Below are 22,393 nucleotides of genomic sequence, written 5' to 3'. Positions count from 1 at the left end.
CAGACTCAGAGCCGTCCGCTCTCAGGCTTTCTGCTCTCTCTCTGTCACCCAGGAGACAGCTGCTCGTGTCCGGTAAGACTCCAGAAGTCTACTTTGATGTTTCAGCTCAGTCTGTGATCCCATCCAAGAGGTTTGGTGCCTGTAAAAAATATGTTTAAACTACTTTATAATGTGAAGAAGAAAGATTCTCAATCCTTCAAGGAGACTATAAAAGGCATAAGTGAAGTCACGTGACGCATGTGGAGTTAATAATGTCAGTTACAATAAATCAGGCTGACTGCAGTCTCACACAGGACTCTGTGTCTGACGTTCCACAGGGATCGTGTCCCTCTGTAAACTGAGCTGACTTCATGAAGACTTCCTGAACGCTTCGATGGGAAACATGTTGGTTTGATACGTGCACATGAAGGGGAAGTCATGTCCACGTACTGAATCTGTAGATTACAAATTAGTGACAATTTCCAGGTCAGTTTTAAGCTCTCTCATTGGACAGTTACAAAATTTCCATGTGACGACTTTCTTACTGTTTAAGGCCCGCCGAGGGCTACGGAAGCCCTTAGTGGACATGCATCCATACATTTAGTTTTCCCGTGATAACGAGTAATTTCTGTGGTTTTCTGGAGATCTCGACTTATTTATTTTGTTCTCTGGAGATGACAAAGCTGCAGCATCGTGACGCCGGATGATTTCACACTTTAACCTCGGGGTTCGTTGGTCTTATAGAGGAGGAGACCTCTGTGGACACTTCTGCTTAAAAACCCTGTAAAGAGAAACACTGAGGGAGTCCTAGCGTAGATGTGCGTTTTTACTGCCTTTAATTGTCTTTGCTATAAAAAAAATGAGACTAAGCCCTAAAAATGTAGCTCCTGTTAATAAATTATATTCTGAAGTTTAACCAGTGACTTCTCTGTTTGCTTCAGGCCTCGTATTACTGTCAGGATGCTCGTCAGACTGATCATTTCAATATTCATCAAACTAAACGAGTGTGTGCATAGTTTCTCTTATCACCCAGCACATGCACAGATAAGGCTGAACATCGGTACCTTTGATGTCATCTGCACGCTAAGAACACGCTTCTGTCTCAGGCACGTCTTATTCACACGCGACCTTGACTGTACACGACTGCAGAGCAGGAGCAGCATGATTACAGCGAAGGATCATACGAGCTCTTCATCTGTCCTTATCACCACAGCTCCATTTTACAGAATGAGCTCGTTATTAATGAAGCCAGAGTCGATTATCAGCTGTGCTCAGAGTGTTGTTCACATTGACAGAGAGGGAGACGCTCGCAGGATCAGGACGAGGCATAAAAATGCTTTAACAGGCTGAAGTCAGAACGACGGCACAGCAAGGAGATAAATGTGAGCTCAGGGACGTGGGAGGCTCAGATACACGCCTCTCTTCTCTCACAGCACGGATAATCCCACAGAGATGGAGAAACAGATATAGATCCACATCAACCCAGCGAGAGAGAGAGGGAGAGGGAGAGGGAGAGGGAGAGAGGGAGGGAGAGGGAGAGAGAGAGCTGGTCAGGTGGAGACAAAGAAAACGAGGGAGAGGAGACCAGCAGAGGAGAAACAAGCAGCTCATAATGAGGAAGAGGAGAGAAGGATCGGTGTCAGCTCATCACTGTGCTGATACATTATTAAAGACACACACTAGCACACACACACGCACGCACACACACACACACACACACGCACACGTGCACACACACACACACACACACACACACACACACAGATAACATGGAGGCATCAGCACTGTGTGAAGTGTGTAACTGTGGGAGGATGAGGGAGAGAGACACAGAATGATTCATTCTCTGTGGTTTATGAAGCGACTTCAATGTCTCGTTATGAAGATTAATAAAGTTACATTTGAGCCTGAATATCACCTGAATGGAAACATTACCTCACCTGTTACCTGCTGACTGTTTAACCAACTTCTCCTCCTCCCACCTGTTTATGACGTGATAATATACTGAACACTGCTCAGTACATTATGTAGTGCTGGTTGATCAGGCATAAAGAACAAGAACAGTTAATACATTGTTTAGTTATTAATCCAAAGATAACAGTTAAGATCCGTCTGTACAAACAGAAGAACAACTGGAACACAGACCACCTGCTCACAGACCACCTGCTCACAGACCAGCTGCTCACAGACCACCATCTCTTAGACCACCTGCTCACAGACCACCTGCTCATAGACCAGCTGCTCACAGACCACCTTCTCTTAGACCACCTGCTCACAGACCACCTTCTCTTAGACCACCTGCTCACAGACCACCTGCTCACAGACCACCTTCTCTTAGACCACCTGCTCACAGACCACCTGCTCACAGACCACCTGCTCACAGACCACCTTCTCTTAGACCACCTGCTCACAGACCACCTGCTCACAGACCACCTGCTCACAGACCACCTGCTCATAGACCACCTGCTCACAGACCACCTGCTCACAGACAACCTTCTCTTAGACCACCTGCTCACAGACCACCTGCTCATAGACCACCTGCTCACAGACCACCTGCTCACAGACCACCTTCTCTTAGACCACCTGCTCATAGACCAGCTTCTCTTAGACCACATGCTCACAGACCACCTGCTCACAGACCACCTGCTCATAGACCAGCTTCTCTTAGACCACCTGCTCATAGACCACCTGCTCACAGACCACCTGCTCACAGACCACCTGCTCACAGACCACCTTCTCTTAGACCACCTGCTCACAGACCACCTGCTCACAGACCACCTTCTCTTAGACCACCTGCTCATAGACCACCTGCTCACAGACCACCTGCTCACAGACCACCTGCTCATAGACCAGCTTCTCTTAGACCACCTGCTCACAGACCACCTGCTCACAGACCACCTGCTCATAGACCACCTGCTCATAGACCACCTTCTCTTAGACCGCCTGCTCACAGACCACCTGCTCACAGACCACCTGCTCATAGACCACCTTCTCTTAGACCACCTGCTCACAGACCACCTGCTCTTAGACCACCTGCTCACAGACCATCTGCTCTTAGTCCACCTGCTCACAGACCACCTGCTCACAGACCACCTGCTCATAGACCAGCTTCTCTTAGACCACCTGCTCACAGACCACCTGCTCACAGACCACCTGCTCATAGACCACCTGCTCATAGACCACCTTCTCTTAGACCGCCTGCTCACAGACCACCTGCTCACAGACCACCTGCTCATAGACCACCTTCTCTTAGACCACCTGCTCACAGACCACCTGCTCTTAGACCACCTGCTCACAGACCATCTGCTCTTAGTCCACCTGCTCACAGACCACCTGCTCACAGACCACCTGCTCATAGACCAGCTTCTCTTAGACCACCTGCTCACAGACCACCTGCTCACAGACCACCTGCTCACAGACCACCTGCTCATAGACCACCTTCTCTTAGACCACCTGCTCACAGACCACCTGCTCTTAGACCACCTGCTCATAGACCACCTGCTCACAGACCACCTGCTCACAGACCACCTGCTCATAGACCAGCTTCTCTTAGACCACCTGCTCACAGACCACCTGCTCACAGACCACCTGCTCATAGACCACCTGCTCATAGACCACCTGCTCATAGACCGCCTGCTCACAGACCGCCTGCTCATAGACCACCTTCTCTTAGACCACCTGCTCACAGACCACCTGCTCTTAGACCACCTGCTCACAGACCACCTGCTCTTAGTCCACCTGCTCACAGACCACCTGCTCACAGGCCGCCTGCTCACAGACCACCTGCTCACAGACCATCTGCTCATAGACCACCTGCTTATAGACCACCTGCTCATAGACCACCTGCTCATAGAACACCTGCTCACAGACCACCTGCTCATAGACCACCTGCTCATAGACCACCTGCTTATAGACCAGCTGCTCACAGACCACCTGCTCATAGACCACCTGCTCACAGACCACCTGCTCACAGACCACCTTCTCTTAGACCACCTGCTCATAGACCAGCTTCTCTTAGACCACCTGCTCACAGACCACCTGCTCACAGACCACCTGCTCACAGGCCGCCTGCTCACAGACCACCTGCTCACAGACCATCTGCTCATAGACCACCTGCTTATAGACCACCTGCTCATAGACCACCTGCTCATAGAACACCTGCTCACAGACCACCTGCTCATAGACCACCTGCTCATAGACCACCTGCTTATAGACCAGCTGCTCACAGACCACCTTCTCTTAGACCACCTGCTCACAGACCACCTGCTCACAGACCACCTTCTCTTAGACCACCTGCTCATAGACCAGCTTCTCTTAGACCACCTGCTCATAGACCACCTGCTCATAGACCACCTGCTCACAGACCACCTGCTCATAGACCACCTGCTCATAGACCACCTGCTCATAGACCACCTGCTCATAGAACACCTGCTCACAGACCACCTGCTCATAGACCACCTGCTCATAGACCGCCTGCTCACAGACCATCTGCTCATAGACCGCCTGCTCATAGACCACCTGCTCATAGACCACCTGCTCACAGACCACCTGCTCATAGACCACCTGCTCATAGACCACCTGCTCACAGACCACCTGCTCACAGACCACCTGCTCACAGACCACCTGCTCATAGACCACCTGCTCACAGACCACCTGCTCATAGACCACCTGCTCACAGACCACCTGCTCATAGACCACCTGCTTATAGACCACCTGCTCACAGACCATCTGCTCTTAGACCACCTGCTCACAGACCACCTGCTCACAGACCACCTGGTCATAGACCACCTGCTCTTAGACCACCTGCTCACAGACCACCTGCTGATACACCACCTGCAGAGTGACATGGTAGTTGTTCAGTTGTTTGAATGTGGTTTAAGGAATAACTCGTTCAAACTGTGAATGATATCAAAAGATAAAGAGATAATGTTGATGTCATTATGATTCTTGTGTTTGATGATGATGTTACTGCTGCCCCTCGTGTTGCTGAGCTGAATATAGAAGTCTTAAATGTCACTGTTAGACGAGTCACTTTAAAACCATTATAAACACTTTTCCTCCTGACGAGCTGCCTGCAGAGCTCTCCATATCCACTCATCCGATCGACTCCACACACCAACACTTCACTCCCTCAGGTCCTCAGTCAGACACCCAAAGAGAGAAGTCCATCGCATGGATGGTTCTGGACAGACAGAAAGACAGACAGGCAGACAGACAGACAGACAGGCAGGCAGACAGACAGGCAGGCAGGCAGACAGACAGACAGACAGACACACAGGCAGGCAGACAGACAGACAGACAGACAGACAGGCAGAGAGTGCTTCCTTCTTGGTTAGATTTCGTTTCTTTCGTATTCATTTGAGCCTGATAAGATTCAGTTTTCAGGCTGGTTTATTTTTGAGTTTAGAAGTTTAACAATATCAGCTGATATTATTTTAAAGACATGATGCAAACGTTAATATAAGAATCCAGTTAATCTGTTTATGAACAAACTGTTAACAAACCTGGAACATATCTCCCTTTCCTGACTGACATGTTCCCCGAGCTGTTTCAGTGTCTGAGAGGTAAAGAACCTGCCTCAGAACAGGTGCACATACACGGACAGAGAAAGGAAGTAAGTGAGGATCTTAACTTACGAGTTCAGCAAACATCCAGGACCAGCAGCTTCCTGACCCCCCAGAGCCCCAGAGGCCTAAAGCTCAACGCTTTGCACTTCACTTATTGACTGAAATGTTCATCATTATTTGTTAGGAGATGTGCACTGCTAAAGCTCAATATATTTATGCAGTTCCTGCTTTACTGCCCTGAGGCTCTGTCATGTGTGTGTGTGTGTTCAGATCTAGATTTATTAGATTCTTTATTTTAGTTGATATTATGCCTAAATTAATACATACATACATAATATATGACTGCATACAACTGGTGCACGTTGCTCATGTAAATCTTTTTAATGATTTATCTGGAGGAGGACCAATGGGTTGTTTCCATCGACTGGATATAAGAAGTTGACGTTAAAATCTTGACGTCATTCCTTGTGTTGTGGGCTCCCAGTTTAGCCTTGAGTTTTGCATGTTGGCTGTCACCATCTTGGGTTTGTCTGCAGCCGGAAGTGACCATATTTAGAAAGAGGGCGGAGTTCGAGAGGACATCGAGGGACAAAGCTGAGTTATCAAAGCTATGCAGTGTGTGCCCAAAGCCTATGAGAATCAAGAGCTAAGCTAACAAGCTAGATGTGGTGGGATAGATGGAGATATTATATTTGTCTGATCATTACATGAAAAAATCTGTAAAAGGCTCCAACAACACAAACATGACCAAACAGTCAAAGAGGCCCCGCCCCTAATGCTGCATCACTTTAAACCTTAATATAATGTAAACAGGTGAGCTGTATAAAGATTCTCCCCGTACAGTTGTCATGGAGACAGAAATGAGCTTTAGAGACCCAAACTGTTTTTTGTACCAGGCTGTAAACATGTTTATTTCTGCTGTAAAGTTTAACATGGGGCTCTATGGGGACTGACTCACTGCTGGAGACAGCCTCAAGTGGACACCAGAGGAACTGCAGCTGTTGGCACATCACTGTTTGCTTTATGTTTCCGCTCTGAGGTCTCTGCTCAGTTATTTCTGTTAATCCGGCCTGCTCTCTGTGTGACTGAACAGAATGAATGACTTTCAGTGGACGTCTCCAGTAACGCTTTAATGAGGATCCTTCACGCTGCTGAAAATCCAATCAGGACAAAAGAACTATAATTAAATAGTGAAGGTGAAAGAACGAGGGAGGAACTGTCAGGGAGGGGGCTGGACCACAAGGTGAAGTGACTCTGACGCTTAATTAACATTTGTCCGTGCTGGCTGGAGGAGGATGTACAGAGAGAGGGGGAGGGGGGGGGGCTTGTCGATGGAGCGGGCGGAGGAAAGATAAATGAGCGGGGCTGTGTTAAGGGATTGAAAATTCAAAGTGGTTTGTGAAACAGAGAAACTGAACCTCCCCCCTCCTCTCTCTCTCTCTGTCTCTCTCCCTCTCTCTCTCTATCCCTCCCTCTTTCCCTCTCTCTCTCTCTCTCTCTCTCTGTCTCTCTCTCTCTCTGTCATACTCTGCTGCAGTCAGCCTCAGTCTCCGTCTCCCCTCCGGAGGGGCTCACTGCATTCGAGCAACCCAGAGCTCGACCTTGCTTTAAACGATCTGCTTTCTCCTGTTGGACTTTATTGGATTATTGGAAACAGACCTTGGTGCTGTGCTGCGGTGCATACATGTTCTGTTGGACGTGGCGTGTAGGCGGACTGAAGAGCTAAAAGAGGAGAGGATCCGGGCAGAGTAAAGCTCTGTGTGTCTCCTCATGAGCTCACTGTGGATCTTTGTTAATATTTCATGCGGAGGAGAGGAGAGGAGGTGTTACTGTTTGTCAGGCTGAAGCTCAGGGATGCTCTCTGTAGTTTCAGGACCCTGGACAGCGCACAGAGCTTCACACCTGATTTAATCCTGACTTAATATTCAAGTTGAGGTCCGACCTGCTGCCGTGAAGAGCTCTGATCATCTCTTCTCTGCTGCTGATTGATTTCTGTAAACGAGTTTCATGCTGATCGCTGTGCCAGCTGACGGTCTAAGTTCTCTGGAGCAGATACATCAGAGTTCATTTAGTCACAGCAGAGAACCACACTGTCTATATGAACTGTTTGAAGGCATTTATCCAACAAAAGCAGTGAAGTTAAATATTAATGTACTTCTGTCTGTGAGGAAAATCAGCCTGAGCAGCTGATGGGAGTTCAGAGCTCCTGACCCCCCCCCACAGACCTGCACAGACTCCACTCTGATCCGTCCTGGTCTGGAGGAATAACCTGTCTCTGAGCCTGCAGCAGCGATGTCTGGGCTCCTGCGCTGCTCTCTGACCCTCTCTGTCCTCCTCTGCTGCTCCTGCCCGGCTCTAGGAAAGAAGAAGCTCTACATTGGAGCTCTGTTCCCCATGAGCGGGGGCTGGCCCGGCGGACAGGCCTGCCTCCCCGCCGCTCAGATGGCTCTGGACCTGGTGAACAAGAGGACAGACATCCTGCCGGACTACGAGCTGGAGCTGATCCACTACGACAGCATGGTGAGTAAACAACTTTATAAACTGGGCCATGACATCTCCATCCTCCCCTCTCACATGTGGATCTGAGAATATGACTCTATTACACCATGTCACATTCATGAAACCATTTAATAGCATCAATTATGTAACTATATAACTATAAGAGCCACTTCATGTGATGAGTAATGAAGTGCATGAATAAACAGAGTCACTTTGCTTTGGATGTTCCTCTACAGGAGCTGTATGTCTAAAATATATAATGCTAGATCAGTTGGGCAAACCACATGTGAACAACCAACATGTGAAGAAACACATCTACAGCCTTCCTGTCACTGCAGGCACATGTTAGTATTTCACATATACATTCACATATAACACATTCTTATATGCAAAAAATTCACATTCAACATTTTATTTCTTAAACTTACACGTTCAAAGAGCAGCTGGAGTGTAGGGCTTTCTACACCGTCAGCTCAAGGCGGGATTATCACGCCTCTGCTACGTTCCGTCTACTCTGTCAAACACACAGAGGCTGAATGATGGGACGAAGACGTTCCACCTCTGAGCCGACATCGGAGGTAACAGAGGCGAAACGGCATCTGTGTAAACTGCAGAGCCGGCAGAGCAGAACAGCTCCGTGAGTGTGTATTTGAAGCACGCGCTGTTTGTTTACACCTCGCGCACGTTTTGCTTCCGCAACGCCGGAACGCTGTAAAAACACACACTGGGGCGGCTTCACGCTGGCGTTGCTTGGTCCAATGTAGAATGACAAAGGCTGCATGAGGACGGAGCTCCGTTATGGCGCTGAGGCGGAACAACAGTGTAAAAAAGTCATGAAATGCACATGTGGAAGAAAATGTTCAGAAAATTCACAAAAAGTCAGTAAAAAGTGAACGTCTGCACATGTTTAAACATGAATTCATTATGTGGAAATATTTTTTTACACTGAACAAAAATATAAACGCAACACTTTTGTTTTTGCTCCCATTTTTCATGAGCTGAACTCAAAGATCGAAGACTTTTTCTATGAACACAAAATCTAAATCTGTGTTAGAGAGCACTTCTGCTTTGATAATCCATCCACCTCACAGGTGTGGCATCTCAAGATGCTGATTAGACAGCTTGATTATTGCACAGGTGTGCCTTAGGCTGGCCACAATAAAAGGCCACTCTAATATGTGCAGTTTTACTGTATTGGGGGGGGTCAGAAAACCAGTCCGTATCTGGTGTGACCACCATTTGCCTCACGCAGTGCAACACATCTCCTTCACATAGAGTTGATCATGTTGCTGATTGTGGCCTGTGGGATGTTGGTCCACTCCTCTTCAATGGCTGCCAAGCTGCTGGATGTTGGCAGGAACTGGAACACGCTGTCGTACACGCCGATCCAGAGCATCCCAAACATGCTCAGTGAGTGACATGTCCGGTGAGTATGCTGGCCATGCAAGAACTGGGATGTTTTCAGCCTCAGGTATTGTGTACAGATCCTTCCAACATGGGGCCGTGCATTATCACGCTGCAACATGAGGTGATGGTCGTGGATGAATGGCACAACAATGGGCCTCAGGATCTCGTCACGGTATCTCTGTGCATTCAAAATGGCATCAATAAAATGCACCTGTGTTCGTCGTCCATAACATACGCCTGCCCATACCATAACCCCACCGCCACCATGAGCCACTCGATTCACAACGCTGACATCAGCAAACCGCTCACCCACACGACGCCATACTGCCATCTGCCCCGTACAGTGAAACCCGGGATTCATCCGTGAAGAGAACACCTCTCCAAAGTGCCAGACGCCATCGAATGTGAGCATTTGCCCACTCAAGTCGGTGACGACGACGAACTGCAGTCAGGTCGAGACCCCGATGAGGACGACGAGCATGCAGATGAGCTTCCCTGAGACGTTTCTGACAGTTTGTGCAGAAATTCTTTAGTTATGCAAACCGATTGTTGCAGCAGCTGTCTGGGTGGCTGGTCTCAGACGATCTTAGAGGTGAAGATGCTGGATGTGGAGGTCCTGGGCTGGTGTGGTTACACGTGGTCTGCGGTTGTGAGGCCGGTTGGATGTACTGCCAAATTCTCTGAAACGCCTTTGGAGACGTCTTATGGTAGAGAAATGAACATTCAATTCACGGGCAACAGCTCTGGTGGACATTCCTGCAGTCAGCATGCCGACTGCACGCTCCCTCAAAACTTGCGACATCTGTGGCATTGTGCTGTGTGATAAAACTGCACATTTTAGAGTGGCCTTTTATTGCGGCCAGCCTAAGGCACACCTGTGCAATAATCATGCTGTCTAATCAGCATCTTGATATGCCACACCTGTGAGGTGGATGGATTATCTCGGCAAAGGAGAAGTGCTCACTAACACAGATTTAGAGAGAAATCGGCCTTTTGTGTTCATAGAAAAAGTCTTCGATCTTTGAGTTCAGCTCATGATGATGATGATGATATTTTTGTTCAGTGTATTTATGTAAAAATTAAAAAACCTCACGTGTGAAAGTTTATTTTTAATATTTGAAAATGTTACATGTTAAATTTGAATTCACATGTTCGAGTAGATCACATGTGAAAAGTGTGAAAATTTGGGATCCTCAGGTGAACATGTGCAATGTTTTGCTTCTACATGTGAAAAAAGCCAACACATGTGAAAGTGTAAATATATGTAGAAAATCTGATTCATATGTCATCAAAGGCAACATGTGAAAATGTCCAGTTCACATGTGAAAATATTAGTTTCATGAGTGTTTCCATGTTTGAATCTAATCAGAGCTCCTTCACAGGTCTGCAGGCTCCATGAGTCATTCATGAGTTAGACTCATTAATAAACTCAGGCATGAACCTGATTAGAGAGAGAGAGTGAGCCCGCAGAGTTTATTAATGACAACATTTATCATTACGCTACGCTCTAAAGTAATCCCTGTTAAAAATGGACCCACATCGTTAAGGTGGCTGCACGGGGCCCAGACCAACTCCAACCAACGCCAACTGTCGGGTCAGTGTGCGCAGACAGTCTGTGTTTGTCCGATGGAGTTGTTCGAGTTTGACGTCCAGTTAGGTTTGGTGGAGTCGTGGAAAGTCGGACCAATGTGCACCTTTTCCCAACAAACCAAACAAACATTCTGAGAGTACGTTCCCTTGACGACCAGCCTGTACTCACATGAGGAACATCAGTACGCATGACCTTCATCCATGTAAAATAAAGTAAAACCTTAAATAGGAGAAAGTTGGCAATAAAAGTCTGTCCTGTCAGCTGAAGTCTGGGATGTTTATTTATTTATTTATTGAATTAGGACAGTAGACATTAATCAACCTATCAGCAATACGCTTCAAAATTAATATGCCAGAATTAGCACAATAGCTAAATTTCATCCGTAGTCCAGTTGGTTTTCAGAACATTCAAAAGACTGCAACCAGCAAATGCCAGCTTTAGAAAGCTGAGGTGAGCAGGGCACTGGCTGGGCAGTGAGCAACCACCTTTACAGACTGAATACTGTGTTACCTGGACGCAGTTACAATGAGCTGTGTTCAACTCCCTCTGGAGCAAAGTGTTTCCTGTCTCATGTTTTATACCAACAGAGACAGAGAGTTATTTTTAACCGTGTGACTTTCAGTGTGTTTGACTGAACGGGGTGGTCAGATCTCTGACCTGTGTGTCTGTGTTGTTCACACCTCCTCCCTGCATGGTGTCCTCTATATGTTGTTGCTTTTACAGCAGCAGTCTGGTCATAAGATGTGTCGCAGAGGAATGTTCTACCTGCTGTAATGTCTGCGTGTGTGTGTGTGTGTGTGTGTCTGTGTGTGTGTGTGTGCGCATGAGGACAGCAGGATCACACTCTGATGACCTGCTCAGCCCGGGAACTTTCCGCTCGTGTTTCTTCAGGCTGTAAAATGTTCTGAGCTCATCACAGCGTCTTAAATTCTAATGAGCAGGAAAAGCAGAAGAGCCAGGATCAGAAACAGGAAGTAGTTATGTTAGTAGATATGTGTGCAGTGAGAAGTGAAGGAGAGACGGTCAGTAAGTATGAACTCGTGTGTAAGTGCACAGACGTATACAGTCTGTATGACTCTGAGCAGCAGACAGACAGAGATCCTCAACATGTCAGGTGTGAATGTTTCCTGACTTATTTCCCTGAATGATGTCTTTCATTTCATGCTGCCGCTCAGACAAAATCGACCCTCTGGTTCTGTTTTTGTCTTGATATCTTATTTTAATTAGTCATGTGTTTTTTATTGTGAGAGAAATAAGTCAAATTGGTTCATTCACTTTGAGGTTGGCTTTCTTCTCTTCACATGTTCTTCAAGTTATTTTATTTTTCAAACTTAAACTGTTCTGTTACTCTGCTTTATGGAGCAAAGTAGTATAGTAACAACAACAGTAACAACAATAGTATATAGTATGTAGTATGTAGCATGTAGTATGTAGCATGTAGTATGTAGTATATAGTATGTAGCATGTAGCATGTAGTATTTAGTATGGCATTTTGAACACAGCCATGGTTACATTTGGACACCCTGACCCCCCCCCCCCACTGATCCACACAGAGCTGTACCCTGTGCTGCAGGAGGACACACAGCTGTGACCTCTTTTTAAAATAACCCTCAGAGAGTTATGTATGTAACTGTGGTTCAGTGAGTTCTGGATGGATGCAGAGACTGTGTGTATTAATGGTTTTCCATATTCATGGCCCGCTGACAGATTCTTCTCTGACAGTGTCTTGTAGAGTAGCTGTATATGGACAGGGTCGCAGCTAGCCCACAGAAAGCACACTCTTTGCCCAAGCTTTACCAAACATACCTACAGACATGAGTGTGGACCTGAACCTGGACTCTTGTGTGGCTGACGTGGACCCCGGCGAACTCTACCACAGAACAGACACGTGGAGTTCCATCCAACCTAAAGTGTGACAATATAATCCACTGGCTACTGTTCCACCACGACACAGTCTCAGTCCGTAACACGTCATGTTTATCAGACTGTGTTGGTTCTGTGTGTGTTCTGTGTGTTCTGTGTTGGTTCTGTGTGTGTTCTGTGTGTGTTCTGTGTGTTCTGTGTGTTCTGTGTGTGTTCTGTGTGTGTTCTTCGTGTTGGTTCTGTGTGTGTTCTTCGTGTTCTGTGTGTGTTCTGTGTGTGTTCTTCGTGTTCTGTGTGAGTTCTGTGTGTGTTCTGTGTGTGTTCTTCGTGTTCTGTGTGTTCTGTGTGTGTTCTTCGTGTTCTGTGTGTTCTGTGTGTGTTCTTCGTGTTCTGTGTGTTCTGTGTTGGTTCTGTGTGTGTTCTGCGTGTTCTGTGTGTTCTGTGTTGGTTCTGTGTTGGTTCTGCGTGTTCTGCGTGTTCTGCGTGTTCTGCGTGTCCTGCGTGTTCTGTGTTGGTTCTGTGTGTGTTCTGCGTGTTCTGTGTGTTCTGCGTGTCCTGCGTGTTCTGTGTTGGTTCTGTGTGTGTTCTGCGTGTTCTGCGTGTTCTGTGTGTTCTGTGTGTTCTGTGTTGGTTCTGTGTGTGTTCTGCATGTTCTGCGTGTTCTGTGTGTTCTGTGTGTTCTGTGTGTTCTGTGTTGGTTCTGTGTGTGTTCTGCGTGTTCTGCGTGTTCTGTGTTGGTTCTGTGTGTGTTCTGCGTGTTCTGTGTTGGTTCTGTGTGTGTTCTGCGTGTTCTGCGTGTTTTGTGTTGGTTCTGTGTGTGTTCTGCATGTTCTGCGTGTTCTGTGTGTTCTGTGTGTTCTGTGTTGGTTCTGTGTGTGTTCTGCGTGTTCTGTGTGTTCTGTGTTGGTTCTGTGTGTGTTCTGCGTGTTCTGCGTGTTCTGTGTTGGTTCTGTGTGTGTTCTGCGTGTTCTGTGTGTTCTGTGTTGGTTCTGTGTGTGTTCTGCGTGTTCTGCGTGTTCTGCGTGTTCTGCGTGTTCTGTGTTGGTTCTGTGTGTGTTCTGCGTGTTCTGCGTGTTCTGTGTTGGTTCTGTGTACACTATAGTCATCATCAGTGTGGATGTAGTGGGCCTGTGTCCCCTCTCTGCAGTTCTCTGACCGTCTCCTCAGGCAGAGGAACATCCATCAGTGAGCACACCTTCAGCCGTGCTGTGTGAGTCACATCAGAGACTCAGGTTAAAGCTGATCATCTCCATCAGCTGACCCTGATCCTGTGATCACATGACAGCAACACGAGTTCATCAGACACACAGAGAGCAGCTGTCTGCAGGACACACAGGGACGAGCTGACGAGCTGTGTTTACACTGAGTCATCCTGTCATGCAGTGTGTGATTCAGGGCTGATATAATAATGTGATCACACATGTCACAGATTACAGCATGTTTACCTGCGTGTACTCCTGCTCACCTGCATCAAGTCAAACTTTATTTATAACTTGAACACAGACACAGAACACTGTCTGTGAGCTCAGAGGCCTCATCTGTCTGTAACATCTTCTCACCTGAGCCTCACACATACACACACACACACACACACACACACACACACACACACACACACACACACACACACACACTGTTGCTTTTTTTAAGCATCACTCTGATTGGTTGAAGCTGCTCTCTTCAGGAGTCAGTAAGGGGGGGATGTAGAGGTTGGCATGACAACAGTAACCAAGACAACTGCAGTTCAAACACTAACACAGATTTGGCTCCAGAAGAAACAGCTCGTATGTCACACACACACACACAGCAGATGGTGATCAGAGAGTCAGTGTGAGACAAACAATGAAGAATCATCGATCACAGACCTGAACTGAGCTCTGATTAGACCAGCTGCTGGTCACACTGAGCACGCTCAGATCATCTCCTGCTGACCAGAGAGACTAGAACACAGAGGCTTACCAGACAGAGAGCAGAGCAGGTCTCAGATCAGCTGAAACATGATGACACGTGTGTCATGCTGTGAGGAGGGGGGGTACTCTGTGTGTCATTTGAATGTTTGGTGATTTTCCCTGAGTGCTGTGTTAATCAATAACTAAAGACTACAGCCTGACCCTTTACAAACACACACATCTCATTATGTACGTGACCCAGGAGGAGGAGTGGCTCTTACTCCTCTCTCTCTCTCTCTCTCTCTCTCTCTCTCTGTCCTCAGGAGCAGCTCTCTCCTCTCCTCTCTCTCCTCTCTCTCTCCTCTCTGCCTCTGATGTTATATTAACTCCTGCCTGTTGAACATGAACTCTGTGGTCACAGCTCAGAGGTCTGATTTCTTCCAGGTTGTTCGCTGCACATCTTGTTGCTCTCGTGTGAAACTCTTTGCTCTGATGGAAACTGGATTTCATTGAAAGCTCTCAGCGTTAGTGCTGTGTGTGCTCTGCTGCACTGTGTTAGTGCTCTGCTGCACTGTATGTGCTCTGCTGCACTGTGTGTGCTCTGCTGCACTGTATGTGCTCTGCTGCACTGTGTTAGTGCTCTGCTGCACTGTATGTGCTCTGCTGCACTGTGTTAGTGCTCTACTGCACTGTATGTGCTCTGCTGCACTGTGTTCCTGCTCTGCTGCACTGTGTGTGCTCTGCTGCACTGTTACTGCTCTGCTGCACTGTGTTAGTGCTCTGCTGCACTGTATGTGCTCTGCTGCACTGTGTTACTGCTCTGCTGCACTGTGTGTGCTCTGCTGCACTGTGTGTGCTCTGCTGCACTGTATGTGCTCTGCTGCATGTTACTGCTCTGCTGCGCTGTGTTAGTGCTCTACTGCACTGTATGTGCTCTGCTGCACTGTGTTCCTGCTCTGCTGCACTGTATGTGCTCTGCTGCATGTTACTGCTCTGCTGCACTGTGTGTGCTCTGCTGCATGTTACTGCTCTGCTGCACTGTGTTAGTACTCTGCTGCACTGTGTGTGCTCTGCTGCACTGTGTGTGCTCTGCTGCATGTTACTGCTCTGCTGCGCTGTGTTAGTACTCTGCTGCACTGTGTGTGCTCTGCTGCACTGTGTTAGTGCTCTGCTGCACTGTGTTAGTGCTCTGCTGCACTGTATGTGCTCTGCTGCATGTTACTGCTCTGCTGCACTGTGTGTGCTCTGCTGCACTGTATGTGCTCTGCTGCACTGTTCCTGCTCTGCTGCACTGTGTTAGTGCTCTGCTGCACCGTTCCTGCTCTGCTGAACTGTGTGTGCTCTGCTGCACTGTGTGTGCTCTGCTGCACTATGTGTGCTCTGCTGCACTGTTACTGCTCTGCTGCACTGTGTGTGCTCTGCTGCACTGTGTTAGTGCTCTGCTGCACTATGTTAGCGCTCTCTCTGAGCTAACCAGAGGGCTATTTCACAAAACCTAGATAGCGGATTAAGCCGGGATTTTCCAGCTGGCTGAATTTAGTTGTGACTCGGTTTTACGAAAGAGGTGGCACATAAATTACCATGGAGATTTATTCTGTGCAGCTGGCCTGCTCCAGGCCAGGCTAACAGCCAGGCTTGATTAATCCTGGTACCAGTTATCAGCAGTCAGCAGTCACTGTGTTTTTTACAGCGAGGCTATTCCATGTCTAATGTAGCCTTTTGCCTTATTTTTATTATCCTGCATTAAAATACTGCCATAAGTTTAGTACACTACTTATTTGAACACTGTGACATTATAATCTTTATAATAAGTCTTGTGATAGTCATTGTTACTGTTTGGGCTTATAAAGTCTGACCTGGCTGCACCTGTTCAGCCTGGCTTGGCCTACGTGAAACAGATTAAACCAGGATGCACCAAGGCTCGGTCAATCCTCGCCTTTTCCCTTATCCTGGATTTCTGAATTCTGCTTTTGTGAAACAGCCCCTGGTCGTGTCACTACAGATGATGGACTCAAAAAATGCACGACTCACACGAGGCAGAGTGAATTCAGAAGGCAGAGATTGATGTCCAGTCCAGGTGTGGTACACAGGTAATCACAACAATAATCCGAAGGGGCAGGTAACAAGGCAAAGTCAAAAATCAGTCACTAGAAAAACAGTTGGAACGAAGCGACACGAAGGAACACAATGAGCTGGCAAAGAGGGAAGGCACACTGGGTATATACACAGGTAATCAAGGGGGGATGAGACACAGGTGAGTCTAGTTAGGGCGGGATGACACATGCGGAGGGAGCAGGGACAGACGTGTATAATGTTATTAACTGTTCTTTAACACAATGACAGAAAAAGTAAAGTAAAATAAATGTTCTAACAATGCAGCAGATTGTTGTGACCACAATAATAACCTGTCTTACAGTTTATCCAGCATAAAACTCAGTTTCACAAATATTTATTATATTATATTATTTATATAACACTCCAGAATAACCTATAACATGCAATATTAACAAAACAATTACGAACCTGATTTGATGTGATTATTTACATAACATAACTTATTTACAAGTTATCTACAAGCTTCTCAAACAGGGACGAGTATCTCTCTGCCCTGTCCGCAGCCTGTCTCTCCCTGGCCTCCTCTCTCTCCTCGTCCCTCTCTCCTCGTCCCTCTCTCCCTGGCCTCCTCTCTCTCCTCTCTCTCCTCGTCCCTCTCTCCCTGGCCTCCTCTCTCTCCTCGTCCCTCTCTCCCTGGCCTCCTCTCTCTCCTCTCTCTCCTCGTCCCTCTCTCCCTGGCCTCCTCTCTCTCCTCGTCCCTCTCTCCCTGGCCTCCTCTCTCTCCTCGTCCCTCTCTCCTTGTCCCTCTCTCCCTGGCCTCCTCTCTCTCCTCTCTCTCCTCGTCCCTCTCTCCCTGGCCTCCTCTCTCTCCTCGTCCCTCTCTCCCTGGCCTCCTCTCTCTCCTCTCTCTCCTCGTCCCTCTCTCCCTGGCCTCCTCTCTCTCCTCGTCCCTCTCTCCCCGGCCTCCTCTCTCTCCTCGTCCCTCTCTCCCTGGCCTCCTCTCTCTCCTCGTCCCTCTCTCCTCGTCCCTCTCTCCCTGGCCTCCTCTCTCTCCTCGTCCCTCTCTCTCCTCGTCCCTCTCTCCCCGGCCTCCTCTCTCTCCTCGTCCCTCTCTCTCCTCGTCCCTCTCTCCCCGGCCTCCTCTCTCTCCTCGTCCCTCTCTCCCTGGCCCCCTCTCTCTCCTCGTCCCTCTCTCCCCGGCCTCCTCTCTCTCCTCGTCCCTCTCTCCCTGGCCTCCTCTCTCTCCTCGTCCCTCTCTCCTCGTCCCTCTCTCCCTGGCCTCCTCTCTCTCCTCGTCCCTCTCTCCCCGGCCTCCTCTCTCTCCTCGTCCCTCTCTCCCTGGCCCCCTCTCTCTCCTCCTCCCTCTCCTCCTGAGGTGTCCTCTCTCTTCAGGAGGGGCAGAGGACGGGGAGGTGACAACACAAATAATATTGACTAATAAGGTGAAATGTATTGTTGCACATATGTTTGAATGGCTCTTACGTTTGGTGTAATGTGTGTGGATGTACGTGTGAACATCAGTCCATGTGTAGCTACAACAGTAGTTTCAAGATTCATTAAGGAAGCAGAAAAGGTGACGCTACAAATATTGTGAAACAGCAGAATTTGACTGCAGCTTTGAAGTTCACTTTGAGCCCACTTAATGTTTGATCAGTTTCGTTGTTGCCCATTGCACCTGTATAATTAAGCTCACCCACTTGTCTGATACTTTCATATTAACTTGTACAACCTGCCTTTGCTGAGATTCAGTCACGCTGGTGACTTACGCCGTATTTCTCCTTCAGGTTGTTCCATTTTTCCTTGTAAAATAATATACAATACAATTTGCATAATAATAATGCAGCTTGGAGGCTATACAAATACAAACTGACTAGACATACTCCTTTTCGTACCATAAACAGCATACATGTCACCTCTTCTATGTATTCAGCCTGTCACTAGTACTCTGCAATGCTTACAACTATACTATGTATGTATACATCATGGATGTATATGTCATGTCTATTCAGCATTCACCATAGCAGAGCTTACAATAGCTACTTGGCTTCTTATTGACACAAGCAAAACCCAGCAAATGTCCAATAACAGCAGACAGACACAGAAACTCTCTCCCATCTGTTGTTGGAGGAACTCCTCCTTCCTGTGAACAGGTGCTCGTTCGCAGCACGCCATTCAGCCAGCGCCCTGGTTTCATCAGATGACCCTATATTTCAGTAAAAATGTTAAAGGTTCCCAGAATGTAATTACTGAGTAACAGCGGTACGTATATCTCACAGCTGTGGGCCTGGCTTTCCTCTGCCAGGTTGCTGCAGTAGTTGGTGTTACTGTGGGGGCGAGAGGAGACATGAATGACCGGCCTGACAGACACCTGCAAACGTTCGGTCGAGTAAAACGCCGCTCTGATTTTAAACTCAGTGACTGTGACAGAAGCTGGAGAGAGCTACATGCTACATGCTTCCTGTACGTAGCTAATGCAGCAAAGGATCATGGGAAGTATAAAAGCTAGGGCCAGCCAGCATGAAACACTGATGGACAACATCTACGCACATCAACATAATCCCCATGTATGTGCGATTCTCTGAGAGACTGGTGTGTTCCTAAACATGCAGCGTGTAACCTTCAAGGAAACATGTCTGAGTTTAATGTCAGCATGAGGCTGAGCGCGTTACACACGCCTCTGTGTCATGTTGGAATGAACATACATGTGAATCATGATGTAACATGTGAGTGAGCCTCCTCTGTCCCATCAGTCACAGGATCGCTGTCACTGTTCTGCTCTGTGTGCAGCTCTAACACATGATGACGAGTGTTGAACACATGAGGACACGGTCACCTTCAGTCTGTGCCCCCCCTCCCCCCTGATTATCATGTAAACAGTGTATTGATTGGTGTCTGCCGGCGCCTGTAATGAAAGCAGCAGCAGCAGCGTGGGGATCAGGCTGATGCAGGCTGACTGCTGGGTAAATGTTTTCTCTGCTTCACTCTGATAAATGTGTTTGTGCCTCTCAGACCAGACACACAGGTGACCTTGGGACGTGCCTCACCTAACGGCCCCCCTTCCCCCGCCTCCCCCTTCCATCTGCTGGCTCCACCTCCGCTCTGTGTGCTTACATGTAGCGTGTGTGCTCAGAGGGAGAGGGGGTCTCGGTGACAAACACAGGTTGGAGGGGAGAGAGGAACTTACACAGCTGTGTGTTTGTCTCTGCTCTGCTTGTGCGACTGTCAAGCTAACTTTAAGCATTCACCTTTGACCTCTAGTTGCCACCTGCATATTCCACACACCTGTGCATTCCTTGTAATGTACAGTATGTCATCACATGATGACCTGCATCACCTGTGTAAGGATGCTGTCCTCACCCTGCGTGTTCTTCTCTGTCCTCAGTGTGACCCGGGCGAGGCCACCAAGCTGCTGTACGACCTCCTGTACACGGAGCCCATCAAGGTGGTGCTGATGCCGGGCTGCAGCTCCGTTTCCACGCTGGTGGCCGAGGCAGCTCGCATGTGGAACCTCATCGTGGTGAGAAAACTCCACGTCCTGTTTGTGCGTCTTAAACAGCAAAGAAGTCAGGCCGAGCGCTTTAATACGAAGAACTAGGGACCAAGTTAGCGGCGACAAATATGTGGTCAGACTTTCAAATTGAAACGTCGAAAAAAGTTGATTAGGAGTAATCAATAACTACTATCTGGTTACACTTTTAAAAAGCAGCTAAGTTAGTGAAAATAAAAAAACTATGTTGGCTGGACTTTCAAAATAAACCTCTCTGAGAAACATTTAACTTCGTATGAGTTCTGGAGGAGCAACAAGAATACAAACTACTTGTAGTGCAGAAGTGACACCAGAGAAGAGCCCACAGAGTCAGATACTGAAGAGTAGGGACAGTGAACAAGCTGCTGGATGTGTTGAGATGAGAGTGACGCGACAGTGAGAGCTCCATGTAGAGAACCACAGGTGGACAGGAAACAGGAAGTAGAGATGGAGATATCACCAGAGGTAGGCCTACAGAGATGAAGCTACAGCCCACAGAGACCGGCAGCCTGTAACATGTCCTGCCAGCATCCTTTGGGAAGTCTGATGCCGCCTGAGAAAACATTGAAGTGAAGACAAAGAGACTTTTTTAAAGTATTACCGAAACGTTCATCTGAACAAAGACCTAATGAACAGACGCTAACACCGAGAAGTGAGCGGGCTGTCAGGAGGACAGAACATCACGTGATGTTTGGATGAGACAGAGCGGGAAGAAGACGTCTGCGCTGCTTTAAGCAGCAGTGGATCTGTTACATGTGATTTATATTCCTTAAACAATCAAAGCTCATTTTTACATTCAGCTCGTTGAAAATGAGATCTGTTCCTCTTTTCTAACGTGACCTCTGACCTCTGTGTGTTTGATTTTACTGTCCTCACACAGCGCTAAAGATCATGACCTCTGACCTCTATGATTGTGTCTCTCAGCTGTCGTACGGCTCCAGCTCTCCCGCGCTCTCTAACCGTCAGCGTTTTCCCACCTTCTTCCGGACTCACCCGTCCGCCACGCTGCACAACCCCACACGAGTGCAGCTGTTCCAGAAGTGGAAATGGAGCAAGATCGCCACCATCCAGCAGACCACAGAAGTCTTCACATCGGTGAGTCGTGCTCTTAGACTGACAAAGATTTGCAGGTTCTTTTATAGATGTTATTGTTGCAGCTCAGTGATGACGTTTCAGCGCCCTGAGAAGTGGTTGTCTGGTCTTAGCTGAACAAGTATAACTAGACCTGTCTCTGCATGTTGAAGCAGTGTGCATTCACAGATCATGTGGAGTCTCTTCTGTAGCCCATCCAACAGCTAAGCGCCACAGCTAGCTTACACAGCGTGTTTATCGTTAGCATGTCCAAGAAGGATAAATCAATAGTGATGGAAATAAGACGCAGCTCTGTCTGTCTCTCTCTGAACGGAGGAACATCTTGACTTATAAATAACTCACACAGACACAGAGGAGTTAGCACGGTGTGAAGATGGAGGAGAGAGATGTTGGAATGAGTCAGAACAAGGTGAAGGTGTGGATCAGAGCAGGTAGGCAAAGACCCCTGGATGAGTTTAACCTCCAGCTTTAAGGACTCCACTGTGTTCAGCTGGAGGAAGTTACACAAACAAGTGGAGTGTGAGTGAAAGGATGAATGTGTTGCTAGCTAACAGGAAAAACGTATTGAGTCCCTCAGGATGAACCTGATTCTTTCAAAGTGGTTATAAGAACAGTGATTCAGGTGTTCTTCTTTCTAAACCTCTGGTCCCAGATTATTTCACCAGCTCCCTCCCACGCTCGTCCTGTCTTCTTCTGTACCTGATCATGTGGGGTTATTATTACCTGTGTCTCTCTCTCTCTCTGTGTGTGTGCAGACTCTGGATGATCTGGAGGAGAGGGTGAAGGAGGCTGGGATTGAGATCAGCGTTCGTCAGAGCTTCCTGACCGACCCCGCTGTGGCTGTCAAAAACCTTAAGGTGCCTTAAACCCTGGATCTATGTCAGCTGAATGCTCTTTGTGTGAACAGATCGGACCTCATGTGATTCAG

General features: G+C 47.8%; 1 protein-coding gene across 1 annotated transcript in view; it reads left to right on the top strand.

Moving 5' to 3' along the window:
• The window catches only part of gabbr1b (gamma-aminobutyric acid (GABA) B receptor, 1b), a 93,774-nt gene that overhangs the window by 29,738 nt on the left and 41,643 nt on the right, over positions 1-22,393 (top strand). Inside the window, exons 3-6 of the mRNA XM_069682238.1 lie at positions 7,903-8,063; positions 20,230-20,364; positions 21,298-21,468; positions 22,221-22,322. Of these exons, the coding sequence (XP_069538339.1) occupies positions 7,903-8,063; positions 20,230-20,364; positions 21,298-21,468; positions 22,221-22,322 (569 nt within the window). The remainder of the gene's footprint in view (positions 1-7,902; positions 8,064-20,229; positions 20,365-21,297; positions 21,469-22,220; positions 22,323-22,393) is intronic.

The sequence above is a fragment of the Semicossyphus pulcher genome, unplaced genomic scaffold, assembly GCF_022749685.1.
Source record: "Semicossyphus pulcher isolate SPU_LCO1_2020_fin unplaced genomic scaffold, fSemPul1.0.p SCAF_55, whole genome shotgun sequence".
NCBI classification, from domain to species: Eukaryota; Metazoa; Chordata; class Actinopteri; order Labriformes; family Labridae; genus Semicossyphus; species Semicossyphus pulcher.
The sequence above is the reverse complement of the archived record's forward strand: the minus strand, read 5'-3'. Positions and strand labels throughout refer to the sequence as shown.